At 46.8% G+C, this 17,530-nt stretch overlaps 1 protein-coding gene across 5 annotated transcripts in view; it reads left to right on the top strand.

Moving 5' to 3' along the window:
- The first annotated feature begins 29 nt into the window (after positions 1 to 29).
- LOC135808855 (putative glycerol kinase 5) overlaps positions 30 to 17,530 on the top strand; it is a 21,119-nt gene continuing 3,618 nt past the window's right edge. Inside the window, exons 1-16 of one of the 5 annotated variants that reach the window (XM_065322088.1) lie at positions 30 to 335; positions 1,154 to 1,202; positions 2,371 to 2,508; positions 5,179 to 5,272; positions 7,083 to 7,158; positions 7,625 to 7,718; positions 8,436 to 8,525; positions 8,973 to 9,014; positions 9,427 to 9,502; positions 10,145 to 10,280; positions 10,695 to 10,755; positions 11,365 to 11,488; positions 12,148 to 12,252; positions 12,971 to 13,021; positions 13,200 to 13,243; positions 13,512 to 13,615. In XM_065322088.1, coding sequence (XP_065178160.1) covers positions 2,371 to 2,508; positions 5,179 to 5,272; positions 7,083 to 7,158; positions 7,625 to 7,718; positions 8,436 to 8,525; positions 8,973 to 9,014; positions 9,427 to 9,502; positions 10,145 to 10,280; positions 10,695 to 10,755; positions 11,365 to 11,488; positions 12,148 to 12,252; positions 12,971 to 13,021; positions 13,200 to 13,243; positions 13,512 to 13,615 — 1,235 coding nt within the window. In that variant the 5' untranslated portion in view covers positions 30 to 335; positions 1,154 to 1,202. Of the gene's footprint in view, positions 336 to 1,153; positions 1,203 to 2,370; positions 2,509 to 5,178; positions 5,273 to 5,499; positions 5,605 to 7,082; positions 7,159 to 7,624; positions 7,719 to 8,435; positions 8,526 to 8,972; positions 9,015 to 9,426; positions 9,503 to 10,144; positions 10,281 to 10,694; positions 10,756 to 11,364; positions 11,489 to 12,147; positions 12,253 to 12,970; positions 13,022 to 13,199; positions 13,244 to 13,511; positions 13,616 to 17,530 lie in introns of those variants that run through there. The other 4 variants (XM_065322090.1, XM_065322087.1, XM_065322089.1 and 1 more) reach the window with 4 other exon arrangements.

Here is a 17,530-nt window from a genome sequence, read left to right as displayed (position 1 = left end):
CCGAATCAAAAGTCTGCATTCTTTGAACATTCATTGAATGCATTGACTAAAAATAATGAAAAACCTCTCGACTCAAGGACCAAGACTCGACGAGTCAAGACTGCGTCGTTGAGTAGTCTGCGTGGCAGGCAGCTGCTGTACGTTCTTCCCAGTGTAGGTGATTCCTGTAAGTTTATTTCTGCTCGGCGTGGTCTTCAACAGAGATTGATAATTATACAAGTGTTGCACAAGTTGTGTGACTCACCGGAACTCCGGCGTCGACTTCACTTCCTGAGCATGCAGTGGAAATACTGGGGGTCTAACGAAGATACTCGAACCTGACTTGAAAACGGCAGGTACGGAGCAATTAAATTATTTTGTTGGTTTAGGTCCAGAAGGTCAGCTCAAAGACTGCTATTGCTGCAGGGCAAGAACATACACACGCTAGCACAACCAGCATTGCAGGCAATGCACGCATGTGTATCCGAGAGTATGACTTTGTATTCAAACCATTCCTTAAAGTACAAGTATCCTGTAGTAAAGTGCGTACCGGTAATTAGAAAGTAAAAGGAAGTAATTTTGAAAACAGTTTTCGTGGAGACTGAAATGAAATCAACGCAATAAGTAAAGCAAACTGCGCATTCAAGACACACACCATTCGCACAGGTTAGATTTCCTTGATCGTTTTTGTTGCCACCCCTGACACTTGTATCATTTCACCTCACAGCATTTTGAGTATTTATATTGTGTTAGGAATGAGTTTGCTACCACACTGGAGCTCGCGCTATTATTTCGTATATCGTGTTACTCGATTAATTACCTTTGCCAAATTCCTTCTGAAGAGATGGCAACGAAAGCGTTCAAGGAAATCTAACGTGTGCGAATGGCGTGTGTTTTGAATGCGCAACTTGCTTTACTTATCACATGTCACGTGAGTGTTTCCTAGCCTAGGGTATGGCCAATCACTGATCTGTATGAGCGGGCAATAAATCAGTCCAACGCCCGCGTCCAAAGCCCGTCGTCCGTGACAACCCCTGACAGTGACACTGGACGCGTGAAATCTACGGGATTTGAACACGGTGACTGTGTACTGTGCAGTGCAGTGTACATGTGAACGCGTGTTCGAAAGTGGCGATATCAGCTTTTCTTTTTCTTTCCTTTCTTTCCTTTCAAGTGTTGCTGCACACGAGGTCAACTTTCTCCTTTAGTTTTGATTCTTTCAGGTTAGTGTACTCAGTAATGTTAGGCTGAAAATAGGGACCTTTCGCATTTGCTACGAAACGAATGCGAAACGAAAGTTTGATTCGGCTCGTAATCGTTTCGTTGAAAACAGATTTCAGGTTTCGCGAGTCGTCGTGCAAATGTGCATGGCAACTACGAATACGGCCGCGGGCGCCGGTAGTTTGGCGTACGGGTTTTTACACGCACACGTGCATGGATCATGGAATCAAGGGAAAAATGTGTACCTTGCAAAACATGTGTACCTATCCAAATAAATGTGTACCTGACGGATTCGGAGCGTGCCACGAATGAAGAGGCTTCCATTCGTGAAAACGAGTTCTCCGCAGGGACTCTGACGAATCCTCGAACCCAGGTGACGAATCAGCATTCGTTTCGTATCCGTACGCGGGGTGCGAAAGGTCCCTAATGATAAATCCATTACGACATGGTTGGTCGGGCAATAATGGATTTCCAGTGCCCTCCAAGTGAGCCCTCGGGCCTACGGCCCTCAGACTCACTTGTCGGGAACTGAAAATCCATTATTGCCCTCCCAACCATGCCATAATATATACTTATTGCGTTAAAAGGAAGTACAAAAATAATACGAGTTGGGACTTATGACTCACCGACGAGTCACCGTCTACCAAAGTAACCAGATCATGTACAGTCAGAGTCCTTTTATCCGTGATCACATTGGCTCACCATCCGAGTTCAAAATCATAATGTAAAGCTCACACATCCGTGCTGCCGCCGTCTATAGAGGTTACGCAATGACATCATCAATTGAGATGCTTTGTATGGAGCGACAAAGACGCGGTACAGCGATGCAGCGCTTGCTAGCACAAGCGAAATTGCCGACTCACACGATATACATGTACTGAGCTCCCATAAGCGAATCCATCGACTCGCGTTGTATACTTACTAGTAGTTCCCATAAACAAACCCATTTGCTCAACACCATGACATCATTGTTAGATATGTCAGGCAAGTAGGTTTGGATAAGGGAATGTGCAAAAATTTCACGGTTCGTGTAGAGACTCGGTTAGACCAAGTTGTCTGCATCCGTAGGAACGCCACCACCCACAAGGATTAAGATGCAGATGCAACAATGTGCAAACATAGTGCCGTAAAGTAAAGTGCTGCTGTCTGCTCTCTCTCTATGCCAATCAGATGGCTTCCAAGTCAGCTGACTCCATCTTGGACAATGGAGAACGCAAGTATGTGCTTAGTGTCGACATTGGCAGCACAAGCATGAGATGTTTTGTCATCGACAAAGACCTGAAGTTTGTTGGCAAAGCTGCTCAGCCGGTGAGTACCATGAATGCTATGAGTTTACATGATTTACATCACAGGTGTACACACTGCACAGGTGTGCAAACACACACACACCACAACCACACACACACACACACACACACACACACACACACACACACACACACACACACACACACACACACACACACACACACACACACACACACACACACACACACACACACACACAACACACACACAAACACGCACACACGCACACATGCACACACGCACACATGCACACACACATGCGCACACACACATGCGCACACATGCACACACACACACACACAAACCTGTCCTGTCAACCCCCTGCCATATATGCATAGCGGTCCCATGGTTCTGTTGTGGGAGGAGGAGGAGGAAGAGAGAGAGAGAGAGAGAGAGAGAGAGAGAGAGAGAGAGAGAGAGAGAGAGAGAGAGAGAGAGAGAGAGAGAGAGAGAGAGAGAGAGAGAGAGAGAGAGAGAGAGAGAGAGAGGGAGGGAGGGAGACAGACAGACAGACAGACAGACAGACAGACAGACAGACAGAGATAGAGAGACAGAGAGACAGAGATAGAGACAGAGATAGAGACAGACAGAGACAGAGACAGACAGACAGACAGACAGACAGACAGACAGACAGACAGAGAGAGAGAGAGAGAGAGAGAGAGAGAGAGAGAGAGAGAGAGAGAGAGAGAGAGAGAGAGAGAGAGAGAGAGCGGGAGAGAGAGAGGGAGAGAGAGAGAGAGAGAGGAAGAGCACACTCTCGTTGATGTGTCACGTCTCTGGACAGTCAAAATATCTTTGAGCATTCGATCGCATACAAGAGGAAAGCTGATGCGGCCCAACCCCCAACTCCTCCCCACCCACACATACATGTATTACAGTATGCGAATGTAGAATGTATAGCGGTTGCTGGGCTCGAATGCCAACTTTGCTTACTAGTATCTTATAATTATTAGAACACGTACCACCTGAGCCACCATGGCATCAGATAACCAACCGTATCAACCCAGCGTCTCGATCGCATCACTGGACATGCCACATACACTGTACAACTCCCCCCCCCCGTCCACACACACACACACACACACAGATTGTCCTACCTCAGTCAATATTTGGCACAGAAATATACCATGACAACCTAAGGCCACCCTTTGTTAATTCATTGTTTAACGTCCTTTTTTTCGCGAAAAGGTACGCGGGAGGGCGGAAAAAAAACAAAAGCCCATTCCAAAAACTGGAAACCCCAATCAAACATTTTGACCAGTAAAGCATGTGATATATACAATATTTCTGGGTCTAACGGCACTTGCAGGCATAGAACAACACTCTTTGATGGTACATTGGAGCACATGCCTGATGAATCCAACAAAACAGGTACATAGCATGGAGTTAGCATGTCATGAATTCATTACAATCATCTGGTTTTTTACTAGGACACACACCGTACGATATTTAAAAGCCAACAAAAAAAGAAAAAGAACACAAGACAAAGGCATGCCCGGTAGGCCTTGGCGGATAATGCCGGCAGAAAAATTGGCAGAATTCGGTACTTTTTCTGGTAAGTTTCATGCATGTTTGGTATGTGGATAAAGAAATGGAGCAGAATTCGAGGAATTGCCCGCCATAAGGTTTGTATGGTTCTGCCAATTTCGGTGCAAAAAAAGCAGAATCTGCCACCTTTTCGAGCATTATCCGCCAAGGCCTAATGCCCGGGAGCCAAGATTATACTGTAAGTTTAAGGTCATGATCGGCACACTGTGAAACTACACAATCATGTATTTACAACTTCGCATATTATTGGTACTACTACTTTCTTGTTTTTTTTTCCGGTCGGAGGCAAAAAGGTACGCGGGCGCGGACGTTAAACAACGAAAAAAGAAAGGGTGGCCTAACACCAAGAGTGTGCAACTCCAGCTATGGGGTCTGCGACGGCAGAACTTCACATCACGTGATGAACCCGTACACATTATGTGCACTCTGTGCATGATTGATACAGGGTTGTACGCAACCCAGCTTTGGGTACAACTCTCTTGTGGTCACTTTGCACTGTTTGCCAGTGTTACCTTTTGAACCATGTCACGTGATGTGAAGTTCTGCCGTCGCAGCACTGCATAGAGGTTGTGCAGGCAGTTGCACACTCCTGAGGGTTATGTACTCTTGCTAACACCCAGAGCATAGCACTGCACTTAGCATCTCAACATCCCCACTCTTAGCACCGTATGTTTCCTTGCACGTACATATGTATACCGTCATGGTTAACACCATCCACCCTGGTGCGTGATGATTACATTATGAGCCAGTACTGTAATTTCACAAATCTTCGGTGTACTTTTATTTTCGATCCTTTCGGTGCGTCTGTTTCATACCTAAATTTCAATACACCGAACAAACACTAACACACATAATCCAATAGGGAACAGCTTCTCTGTACCTAAAATTTCTGTTCACCTAACCTGGCCTTTTCCCCTCATACCGAAAATATTGAGCACCTAAAATGTCTGAGGCTAGAGTAACACGTTGCAACAACACAACCTTGTTCCCCACTGTTATACTGTGCACTGTGCTCTATTGCTCTGCTCCCCCCCCCCCCCCCCATGGCGTTGAGTACTCTCAGCACACTGGCTACATGTCCATCCTTTGTGGGCGTTATGTGCTTTCTGATGTGGATTTCAGATGGAGTACACGCGTCCCCAGCAGGGCCATGTCGAGCTGGATCCAGAGCTGATTTGGGAACGGTTTGTCACCATCATCAAGGAAGCTATGGAAAGTAAGTAATCAGGCCCATCGCACGGCCTTTGGAGGTGCGTCGGCCACGAAAGGGATGTGGGGGTCCGGGGTCCTCCCATGAGAAAAGTTCAACAATTGAAGCCAATTGCAAGCGTTTCCGGGCATTTGAGAACGGTTTGTCACCATCATCAAGGAAGCTATGGAAAGTAAGTAATCAGGCCCATCGCACGGCCTTTGGAGGTGCGTCGGCCACAAAAGGGATGTGGGGGTCCAGGGTCCTCCCGTGAGAAAAGTTCAACAATTGAAGCCGATTGCAAGCGTTTCCGGGCATTTGAGAACGGTTTGTCACCATCATCAAGGAAGCTATGGAAAGTAAGTAATCAGGCCCATCGCACGGCCTTTGGAGGTGCGTCGGCCACAAAAGGGATGTGGGGGTCCAGGGTCCTCCCGTGAGAAAAGTTCAACAATTGAAGCCGATTGCAAGCGTTTCCGGGCATTTGGTGCCATTTCAGCGTAACTACAGTGAAAGACTTTTCGATTCTGCTATAAACCAAAAAGACGCTACGATCGGGGACAAGGATCCTTCATTATTCGCCACGTTTGCGCTAAGCTGCAATCGTCGCGCTTTGTTGCAGTGTTCTCCAAAAAATCGGCCGCCCCGGCTGTGACGGCTGTGGCAGCCTTGGTAATAGTTTGACAAGTAGTGGTCTATGCATACACCGGATACTAGTAGTCTGCTGTTTACCAGCCACAGCTCTTACAATCCCTGATGTAGTAATACATGTAGTACTCTTGATATCACGCTCTGTCACGGAATGTGATGAATACACGCAATGGAAAACCAATCCGCCGTCCGCAGAAGCTGCAGAAAGCCATTCGCCAGTGTAGTAGTATGGGCTGGTTAGCCAGGCACTAGTCAGTGTAGTGCATGTACTTGTCATTGTGGTGCAGGTCAATAGTGACGTTATTATACTGGTCAGACTGGTGCTGGGCAGTGTAAAACACCACAGAGTATGCTGTACCCCACATGTAAGTACCGTAAAGTACCCCGAGAGCGCCCCATCTCCCGAGAGCGCCCCACCTTGATTTTATAGCCAGGGAAAGGAAAATCGTATGGCAGAGTGCGACGAAGTTTGGACGGTGTGAGAACTCTAGTGTTCTAAGGCCACACGCAGCAGGTTTTTGTGTGGAGCTCGTGTCCGCACGAAGATAAATCGAGTACGGATGGACTGCACAAGATTCGTATCGTAGGACCTACAGACAGGACACTCCCTCCACGATACAACCACAAAAGGACGAGATGGTGGGGCGCTCTCGCGGTTCTTTACGGTACATATACCGTACTCACTCGATTAGAAGCCCCTCTCGAATAGAAGCCCCTCTTGAATAATGCCCCCCTATAGTCACCATTTGAAAAAACACAAGCCCCTCTCGAATAGAAGCCCGGACTACTATTCGCGAAGCAAGTAGTGACCAGGTAGTGCCATGTTATGTAAAGTCAAGGGTGTACAAAACGTCTCGTGCATGCACATACCGGTACATGTCCTGATCGACGTAGTGTGTGCGAACTAACTCGAGGCCAAGTAGCTTTGAATATGAAAATTTTAGAGATTCGATTTGAATACTGGTATGGAATGAAATAATAAAGGCCCCTCTTGAATAAAAGCCTCCTCGAAACTGGCATTGAGAAAATAAGTACGGTAGATGAATTGTAACTCCAGGGTTCACATTGTACGACCTTTACACGACAAAGTGTGTGTGTGTGTGTGCATGCGCGCACGTGTGTGTGTGTGTGTGTGTGTTGTGTGTGTGTGTGTGTGTGTGTGTGTGTATGTGTTGTCTGTATTCAGCTGCTAAAATTACAGCAAGCCAGGTATCTTCTCTTGGCATCAGCTTGGCGAGAGGAACTTTCACATCCTGGGATAGGTAACTAGCCTATCTCATCTCATCTCATCTTGCATCTCTATGATGTGTTGTGGGTACATGCTAGAATAATTACAGTGCCCAGATATTAAATTAGAAGTTTTTCCCCAGCATTTTTGGGTTCGAATTATCAGGGTTCCGCCTGTATACAAATTTGCAGATTCACAGAGAAGAACAGCTAGGCCTTACACACTAGTTACTGGTATAATCTCCGGATCAGCTAATGCTTTCCTGGCGTTCGAATGACTAAGATCAAAGTGTACCTGACCAGGAGTGAGTCGTGTGAATCAGGAACTGTTCAGGTGGGCTTGGCTGATAAGACACAGAGGTCAATTGATAGTGGCTGCTAGTTAATAGATGTGATGGGTGAGGTGTTGTGTCAACCACTGGTGATCCTCTCACCCGGCATATGGGAATAGCCAGCCTTCAAGGGTGATCATCATGTTGCTTTGTGCATTGTTACGTGCAGGGAGACAGGGGAGATTGTGCATCCATTCATCTCCTGGCAGGATACACGCTCTGCACCCTTGGCCAAGTCTTGGAACAACAGCCTCATGTTCAAGGTAAGTGATTGGTTGTTTGACCCTGGACGCAGCGTCAAACTTGAGCACTTGACGCTTACGTGGGGTGGTGGTCACGCTGTATTTGTGCATTTTGCTGCTCGTGATTGCCGTGGCCTGACACACTTCACAAAACTACTCAGTTTCGACCCGAATCGCTGCGGTACGCTATGTGCAGACTGCAAAGACCTTTCTGGCATTCATTACCAGCGGCAGATTAAACTCAACCGATTTGCCTGCGGCAGACGCAACTATGCCTGCCGCTACTGCGTCTGACGCCCAATACCCCCGCCATTTGTCTGTTGCCATGGAAAAGTCATGATTCAGGCCATGAGTACATGAAACCCAGAGTGAGCAGCTTTTGATTTTTCTGCATAGGTGTCTGTCACTGCGAAATTCCTGGATGACATCATAGTTGATGCAGATAAGCGGCGAGAAGTGGCGTAGGGCATACACCTGAGCTGCAGTTGTGCAGCAGGAGATCTGCTTGAATTCTACTCGCTCGCATTACACCACTAAAATAATGTATTCCAGGAATTTCAGCGTGACGGCAGCCCATTCCGAACTGCACACTCTGCTTCATGTATATGTACTCTTATTCGGACGCTAACGCAGCATTTCTGACGTAGTGTGACCGAGTCCTTTTGCACGTATTGGAATTTAAGAGAAGAACATTGGCGTCTATGTATACTTTTTTTTGTCTTTTCTATCTCTGCGCAGGCGATTTCCAAGGCGTCCCGGGCTATCTATACCGTCACCAGGATTCGTCGCTTTTTGGCTATGTCTGTTATCGAGTTCAAGAGTCTCCATGTAAGTCTGACTTTAGGATGCTCCCACCAAAAGCGACAGCGAGTGTCGCAGTCACGTCCTACTTTTTGTTCATTGTTATAGAACGAAGCCGTGATCTTTCCTGTTCTAAGTTAATCGGCATTGATTCATGTGGCGTATTGTGCTTGGTGTCCTCTGTTGAGGCGCTTCTACATTGTTCTAGGCTTTTTCTTCAAGTACTTCGAAGTAAATGAATCACACATACCTATCGTAAAGTACCGTGAAGTGCAATGCATAAACAAGTGCGGGCAACTCCACTTTGTTTGGCCCATGGCGGAGTTTTTGTTGACATCAGCTTTTCTGGAGAGCAGGTGTCATATCCTAATTGAGTCTCACACGAACAGTGATTTTTGTGCAAATGGCGTGATGTAATTATTGATTTTCCATTTCTGACTGTGTATGCGTTTATGATGCCTGTGTACTGTGCAGATGTGCATCCGAGCCCAGTGGGTACTGGATAATATTCCCCGGGTAAGATTTCAGATCGTGTGCTGATATATGCAGTGTACTGAAACTTGCTGCCTTCTGTGTATGTGCACGTGTGTGTGTGTGTGTGTGTGTGTGTGTGTGAGGGGGGGGGGGGGGGGTGCTCCAGTATCGAGTATAACGTACATCGCACTGTACTATTGTACAGTTTTATTTGTGCCCTCAAGAGTCCATAAACAAGGTATGCAGCTGTGATCTCTTTTCTATGGGCCAGATGCGCAGCGTGCTGCCTTCATTACACCATTCAGCTGCAGTCCGCGCATTGCGGAAAATCAAACACCACACTTTCCCTCTGTCCAAGCCATATCCGTCAGTTTCAGGTCGGCTAGTTGCCTGTAATATACTTAATGTGACATGTGCTTGTGACTTTGTGTGCTCTGATTCGATTTGCACACAGGCGAGAGAATTGGCCGATGCGGGACAATTGATGTTCGGTACCCTAGATACTTTTCTGCTTTGGAGACTCTCTGGAGGTGAGCCCTGGCTCTGCTGTGCCTTAGTGCTAATTGTGTGCTGCATATTAACCTACAGACAGGCACAGGGTTTGGGCCTACAAGTAGGCCATGATTGAGAAAAGACTCCATTTTCCAACTATTCGGGTGCCACATATGTTGGACTGGCTGTGGACTGGCATTGGGTGGGGCTGACCCAATATACTAGTATGCATGGTGTGTACTGTATACAGTGGAACCTGTCTAAGACGACCGCTCATGGGACCTTCAAAACGTGGTCTCTGCTACCAGGTGGTCTCCTTATCCAGGGTCATTTGACTGGAAATAGCATCTCTTGGTGCTGGTTTCAGTGGTCTTCTAGGACAGGAGGTCGCCTTATCTGATTGGTCGCCTTGACAGGTTTTACTGTAGTGTAAAGCTGTGAACTTTGCACCAACGCAGGATGCATTGGTTTACTTGGTTTTGTTGCACATATCAACCTAAAAGATCTGAGCGAGAGATGCACCTACATTGGGGATGTGGAGTAGGGAGAGGGTGGGGGGGGGGGGGGGGGGGAGGGGGGGCATTCTTCCACCACTTACCTCTGTCAGTACCAGTAGGCAAAGCATGGCCATTTCCCCTCTCAACACCAGTTGTACTTTGCCGGTGCCGCTTGTTTTCCAGGGAAGGTTCATGCGACCGACGCCTCCAACGCCAGTGCAACGGCTATTTACGATGCATACACGACTAGCTGGAGCTCGACGGTGTGCAAGTTGATGAACATTCCATTGAACTCATTACCAGTAATTGTTGACACTAGGTAAATAGTAAATATACTGTAGTGGATACTAGACTAGTACTCAGCTCTGTATGCTAGACTATGTTGAACACAGAACATGTACTATACTGCAAATCCGGGCAATTTCACGTGCGCTTTGAATTTTAAATTTCATATAATTATTTGGTACACTGGCCTGCCGTATGAAATTTTATTACAACTGTTTAGACTGGAGGAATGAATGTGTCCTGAATACGGAGGTATCTGTTGTTGAGAGGTGTCTACTGTGGCAGGTACTGCTGCAACTTTTCTGTACGAACGTCCAATGTTATGGTCTGTTGTTTCATCCTTTGTTTCACTGTCTATATTACTGACACGACTGGTGATGGCTTTTTAAATTGTGTCAATGCTCTCATTGTTGATTTCTTGTGTTTGTCTTTCACTGCTTGCATGCAGCACGCACATCTGCACCAGTGAGGATGAGATTTTCGGCGGACCCATTGAAGTTCATGCCGTTGTAAGTCCCTATTCTTTGTCATGACAAGGAGTGCGCGAAGTGCACATGGCAGCAGGTACATGCATGCATGTGCGGTGGCGGCTAGTGAAACCCAACCTCATGAATGTAACAGCCCCGGGACTGAGCCGCACTAACACTTTTTTAAACACGGACCTATGCAGGGAACGTGGCTCTGCTGTAGTCACCAGGCTGTAGTCACCAGGCTGTAGTCACCAGGCTGTAGTCACCAGGCTGTAGTCACCAGGCTGTAGTCACCAGGCTGTAGTCACCAGGCTATAGTCACCAGGCTGTAGTCACCAGGCTGTAGTCACCAGGCTGCTGGACTTCACTTACCGCCACTGTAGGTAGTTTAGTAGTCTGTACACGCAGTGTGGCTGCTTGTCACTAGAGTAGATTAGCTTAGAAGCCTGTTAATGTCTCTCTCTCTCTCTCTCTCTCTCTCTCTCTCTCTCTCTCTCTCTCTCTCTCTCTCTCTCTCTCTCTCTCTCTCTCTCTCTCTCTCTCTCTCTCTCTCTCTCTCTCTCTCTCTGTTCCTCGTTTGGCTCAGGATGAGCATGTTACTCTTTAGCCACACTGTCTTCTTGAATTGATTTTCTCCTTATTATCCAGGCTGCAGATCAGCAATCTTCTCTCTTTGGGCAGGCATGCTGGGAAGATAGGGAGCTGAAGCTTACGCTAGGCTCCGGTTCCTTTCTGGATGTCCGCACCGTTACTCCGCATGCATCTCCATCAGGTAGCTAGCTGTTGACTGCATCGTGCCCGTGTCAAGTTCACCAGCCCCCTGTTGCTTTGCTTGCTTGTACTTCGAAGTATGCTGTACATACATTATATGTACTGTACGCAGAGCATATGTACCCAGTATGATATGGAAAGAAGCTGACATCAGCCTACACATGCTCCCCGAAAGCTGGTGGACATGGAAGGAGAAGAAGCATCACTGAGCCGATGAGGTTCTAAGTTGTTCTCCAGTATGCACAGATCCCTGAAATAGTATTTATATAGGGGTGATTTGACAAGGCAGAACAACAGGGGTGACCTGTGTATTTTGTTGTGCTTATGGCAACTGGAAAGTACGAAAGCGCAATTCTCCCAACATCAAAGCCCATAGATACAGCAAAATGCATGCTGTGTGCACGCGCATACACATACATGCTGTATGCACGCGCATACACGGGCTTATCCGTATATCTGAAGAAATGCGTTTTCCATTTTCCAACGACTTTGACTGGCTTCTTCTACGTGCGCCGTGATATTTGCACTCGGGCTATGCTGGTGATGATTATAATCCAGCTTTGCCATCATGCTGTGTACAATGACATGCTGATGTTCTCGTCCAGTTTTGCCATCACAGTGTGTACAATGTAATGGCATGTCTCTCTGCTGCTCTTGCAGGTATCTATCCCATGGTGGCGTGGCAAATTAATGGAGAGGTGTCGTTCATGGCTGAAGGCGTGGCAATCAGCACAGGGCATTGTGTGGAGTGGGCAAGCAAAGTCGGTAAGGCCTAGATGTGATCGGCTGAATCAATGGATAGCAACAACAGGCTACTTCAGCACTTTTTGGTTTGAGAGCTCAGCTGTAGGGTGGGTTACTGCAAACTGATGTGCACTCAAACCCACTCCATTCTCTTTCTCCATGTTCCGAAAGCACACTGTTTCATGACAAGTATTGATTGGTTTGAGGGAAAGAGATAAACGGGAAAAGTCTGAAGAAAAATTGACTGTCACCACCAGGACTCGAACCAGGGACCCTCGCTTGTAGCCAGCGATGCTCTAACCACTGAGCTATGGTGTAGTCGTCATCCCAGCAGAGGCCGTTCAACATTCTCTTCAGACTTCGTAACTCACACTTCCTGTGAATCCACACAGGCGGGTGGGACGCAGCCCTCACTGTAACCCACACACTTCACGTACAAACTAGCACGCGGGGAGCCCCAAGTCATAAAATATTGATTGGTTTGAGGGAAAGAGATAAACGCCAAGATGAGTGTTTTTCGCAATGCTGTGTGCTGAATGATTTTCACAAGGCACAGTCATGGTGAGGACAGCCATCAGTGTCACCAAGAGTACATAAAACCTCTTGGTGTCACTGATTTTATGAAGACCATCACCTTGCCAAACATCTTTCACAACAATGGGCAGTTACTAGTATGCATGCTTCCTTTGCTCCATCAACACCCTGCCATAGTTGGTATTCATTCTCTCTATGCATGCAGGTTGGTTCGAGAATGTTGCAGATACATCGCGCATGGCGGAGTCTGTTGAAGGTATGTGTGTGCGTGCGTGCGTGCGTGTGTGTGTGTGTGTGTGTGTGTGTGTGTGTGTGTGTATGTGTGTGTGTGTATGTGTCTGTGTGTATGTGTGTGTATGAAATCCTGTCCGGTGGTGATATATTTTACTGTATTTATCATGGGCACTTCTGCGTGTGTGTTGTGACCTATGCAGATTCAGGTGGCGTTTGCTTCGTTCCAGCCATTGCTGGCTTAGAGGTAAGAAGTGCCCATGCACGGTGTGAATACAGTTAGCTAGATGTAGGCTGGCCATGTCGCTTGTAGTGAGCCGATCCCTCGCTATTCTTGACTGAAGGGGTTCAATTCGCAACAGAGTCTACAATAATAACAAACCCCGCTCACACTTTTAGCTAGGAACAACCGACGAAAGCTTGTGCATGTACCAAGTTGTCAGGTGATACCCCGTGTGACCTACCATGCGAATGGGTTGAGTCGCAACTTGAGTGTCCGATGTCTCTGTTCCCAGGCACCAATCAATGACCCGACTGCATGCTGCTCCGTTCTGGGTATCAAACCCGACACTCGTCGTGAGCATCTGGTCCGTGCGATGCTCGAGTCATTTGCTTTCCGGTAAGTTGTTGTTTTTTATAAAATATAAAATTAATCTTTATTATTAAAAAGAATCTCCCAGAGGCGATGGCCTGTCGAGGGGATCTCCTGATGCAAATCATGCAATAGAAATAAACAGTGAGGAAAACTACACCTGTTACAGTATATGCTACATAATGAGCAATGAAGACAGGGCTGGGTTGTTCAAAATAAAACAATTAGTTTAAATGTCCAGGGATATACCACTACAGTCAAATTTAAACCTTTTCACGTGCAAGCGATATTGCTGCTGAAATTTAGAAAGTGAATATTGGGATGTCAGCCTTGGTGGAAGGCAGTTCCACAGCCGTCCGATTTTATGCAAAAAGAGAGAGGAAGAGATGCGGCCATGGGAATTGAAAATCAGTTTGTTTGGTCGGCGTGCGCTAGAAGAGATATTGATGTCAAAGCGGGATAGATAATCTGGGTGCCAATGGATATACTTGAACAAAACGGTGATGGAAATGTAAGTGCGTCGGAAGTGAAGGGATTCCAAATTACACAGCCTATTTAAATTATTCTTCGATTCATAGCGATCAAAATCAATCTTCGCAGACCGCAGGCATCTGCAGATCTTTGCTTGTAAAATGTCAAGCAATTCTAGCTGGCTAGCAGTAAGTCTGAAGCACCAGACAGGGATAGCGTACTCTACTGTGGGTCGTACATATGACTTGTAGAGTAGGGCAATATGTGCATTCGATAGATGACGGCCCGTAAAGCATAACAAATTTACACGTTGGCGAAACTTTTTGAACACAGTAGTGAAATGGTCTTGGAATTTAAGATTAGTGCTGATCTCTACGCCTAGATGGATTACGGAACTTTTAACATTGAGTGATACGTTGTCCATTTGGACAGACGAAGAGGGTGGAGGAGCATAGTTGGAGAACATGGTGGTCTTGGCCGCAGAAAACTCCCCGTGAATGCCTCTAGCCCAGCGCTGGCAGCTTGTTAAATCCAACTGGAAGTTGGCCAGATTCTCATCAACAGGTAAACCGATGTTATGAGTGTTGAGCAGTGTAACATCATCAGCAAATAGATAAGGGGCGCTGTGGGTCAATGTGTCGGGAAGGGTATTGATGTAGGTTAAAAACAGCAGGGGTGCAAGATGTGAGCCTTGAGAAACACCACAATTCAAAGGATATTGGGGAGAGATCGTCTCCTTAATCTTGACAGCTATCGTTCTCTGATTGAGGTAGCATTCAAACCATTTCACTGAGTTTCGAGTCATAAAAGTACTCAGCCTCTCAATCAGTGTTAGATGATGAACCTTATCGAAGGCTTTCCTGAAGTCAAGAAATGCACAATCATATCTGTTGTGTTTGTCCGAGACACAAGCCATCTGGTGAGTAAGCAGGATAAGTTGGTCCGTTGCTGATCGCTGTGGAACATATGCAAATTGGGACGGTGATATTAATTTGTTGCGATGCAGGAAACTGCTGAGACTCAGTGCTATCCGGTATTCGAAAAGACGACTCACGGGATGCAGCAGTGAAATAGGACGATAATTTGTTGGTGAAGAGGCACTTCCTTTATATAATGGGGTAACAGAGGCCGATTTCCAGGAATTGGGGAAGCACGAAGTAGATATGCTCAAGTTAAACAGGAATGAGAGGGATTCACACAATAAATCTGCCATTGAGCGTAGTATCGGTATCATGTGATTTGCTGAGGTGGATTTTCGGGGGATAGGTGTGTTAGGTCGTAATGGACTTGACCAGGACTAAATTTAGAAATGCTGTACACGGTGGTGCAAGCACTTAATGATGGCGCTTGAGAGGGTTGTCCATTCACTACTGGTGGCATTGAACACTGGGCTGCAACATGTTGAGCAAGAAGATCGCATTTTTCATGCTCAGTGGTGGCGCTGGCGTCACCATCTGTAAGATCAGGGACTGACGACTTGCTGCCAGCAATGTTACAAAACTGCTTGGCCCTTTTCCACCATACATATCCGCCCTTACTGCAATTCTTTGATATACTAGCAGCCTCACGGTCAAGGAAAGCGTGTCTGGCCGCTCGAAGCTTCTTTCTGTAAAAGTTCCGCAATAAGCAATAAGCTGCTTTCGCCTCAATACACTGAGGGTTGCGCAGGTAGGCACGGTACAGTACATTCTGTCTCCGCTTCAGTTTGTGTAGATTTGGCGTGTACCAGCTCTGCTTTCGACGCTCCTGTTGACTGGTCCAGATAGAAGATCTGTCTACTAGATTCTGAAAATGAGATTCCCACGCTTTCCAAGCTGAATCCACAAGTTCAGTCCCCATTACGCACTCAGGAAACGGTTCCTGTTCTATTAGAATGCGCAGTCTGGCGAAATCCGTTCTGCGTAGTCGACAACCTCGACGCTGGGTTGGTGTGCAGAGAGATAGCGAGGCAATGACAGGACAATGATCAGATAAGGGCTCAAGTGTGTGTGTAGAGTTGATAATGTCTGGTATGTTGGTTGCCATGATGTCAAGCAACGGGTTTTGACCGCTTCTAAGATTAGGTCGTGTACCAGTCCCTTCATTCATCACATTGAAATCGAACTTCACGAAAACCGACTGCAGAGCCCTACCATTGCAGTCTGTGGTGTCAGTGTCTTTCCAGTTCCAGGCTCGGTTCTTGGCATTGAAATCGCCTACAATTACGCTATTGTGTTGGTCAAACAGATCGGAGAGCTGATCGAACGTAGATATTAAAGAACTTATAGGTTGTCTTGGGGGCCGGTACCAAACAGATAAGAAGACTTGGATGCTTGATCTCAACAGTCATCATTTCGCAGCTACCGTACGTAAATTCTGGGTGAAAATCGCAGCTCAAGTGGTCCTTAACATAGATTGCTACGCCACCCCCACCAAGCTGTGACCATGGTAGGGATGTACTGCTTCTGTCCTTTCGGTATAGTTTATAAACTGGTATGGTTACAACATTATCAGGAATGGTGGGATTTAGCCACGTTTCTGTTAGACAAAGAATATCCAGAGACTCTTGTGTCAATAGGTTCAATACTTCGGCTTGTTTTCTCAGGAGACTACAACAGTTGACAATACATATTCGGCATGCTTTTTGCTGTTGGGCACGATAGGTGCGAGGTATAAAAACTGGTGCATGGGGATTGAGTGAGAACACGGTCGTGGCTGCTGTTGAGCGGGGTTGGGCACGATAGGTGCGAGGTATGAAGACTGGTGCATGGGGTAAAATATGGTGAGGTGATTGTGATGCTGTGTTACGTGTTGCTTCTGGGAAATCCACGGTCTCCTATGCTGTATTTCCCTCCAGAAGCTTGTGTGCTGAATCATAACTGATGGGTGTGCCGTCCACCACAATCTTGGCATAGGGCAAATAGCATTTGATGCCCTTAGCACGTAGCTGCTTGTAGATTGGTATTGCTTGTCGACGGTCTTTTTTGCTGATTTGGGGTTAGATCATGGTTGACGTACACATTTGTGTCATCGAACTTGAGGCCAAAGCGGCCATCCATGATGGTAGCTTTAGTAGCTTTGTTTGTGGACACATGGACAAGTCTTGACTTTCCAGATGGCGATGGTCGGCCGATTCGTCTTGTTTGGAGTAATGGAGCATCAATGCCAGGCATCAGGGAGGCAACAATTTCTGGCAGATTCTCGTCTTCCTTTTCTGGAAGACCTGCAATCACCAAGTTGTTTTTGATTTCCATTTGTAGGTGCTCTTCATGTACGAGTTCCCGTACCACCTGAAGATCACATGGTACGGGAGACACCGACAGGGCCGCTAGGGCATCTTCACGCGCACCAGATTGCTGCTTTAGGGATGCAACAGTGTCGTGCAGCGTACTATTCAGACCTCGTAGCGTACGGTTGTCCTTTTCCAGGACCCGTACTCTGTCATCTAGATCACTGAAGGCCTTTTTGATGTCCTGGACTTCGACAACAATG

Source organism: Sycon ciliatum, chromosome 2 (genome assembly GCF_964019385.1).
Source record: "Sycon ciliatum chromosome 2, ocSycCili1.1, whole genome shotgun sequence".
Classification (NCBI taxonomy): Eukaryota; Metazoa; Porifera; class Calcarea; order Leucosolenida; family Sycettidae; genus Sycon; species Sycon ciliatum.
The sequence above is the reverse complement of the archived record's forward strand: the minus strand, read 5'-3'. Positions and strand labels throughout refer to the sequence as shown.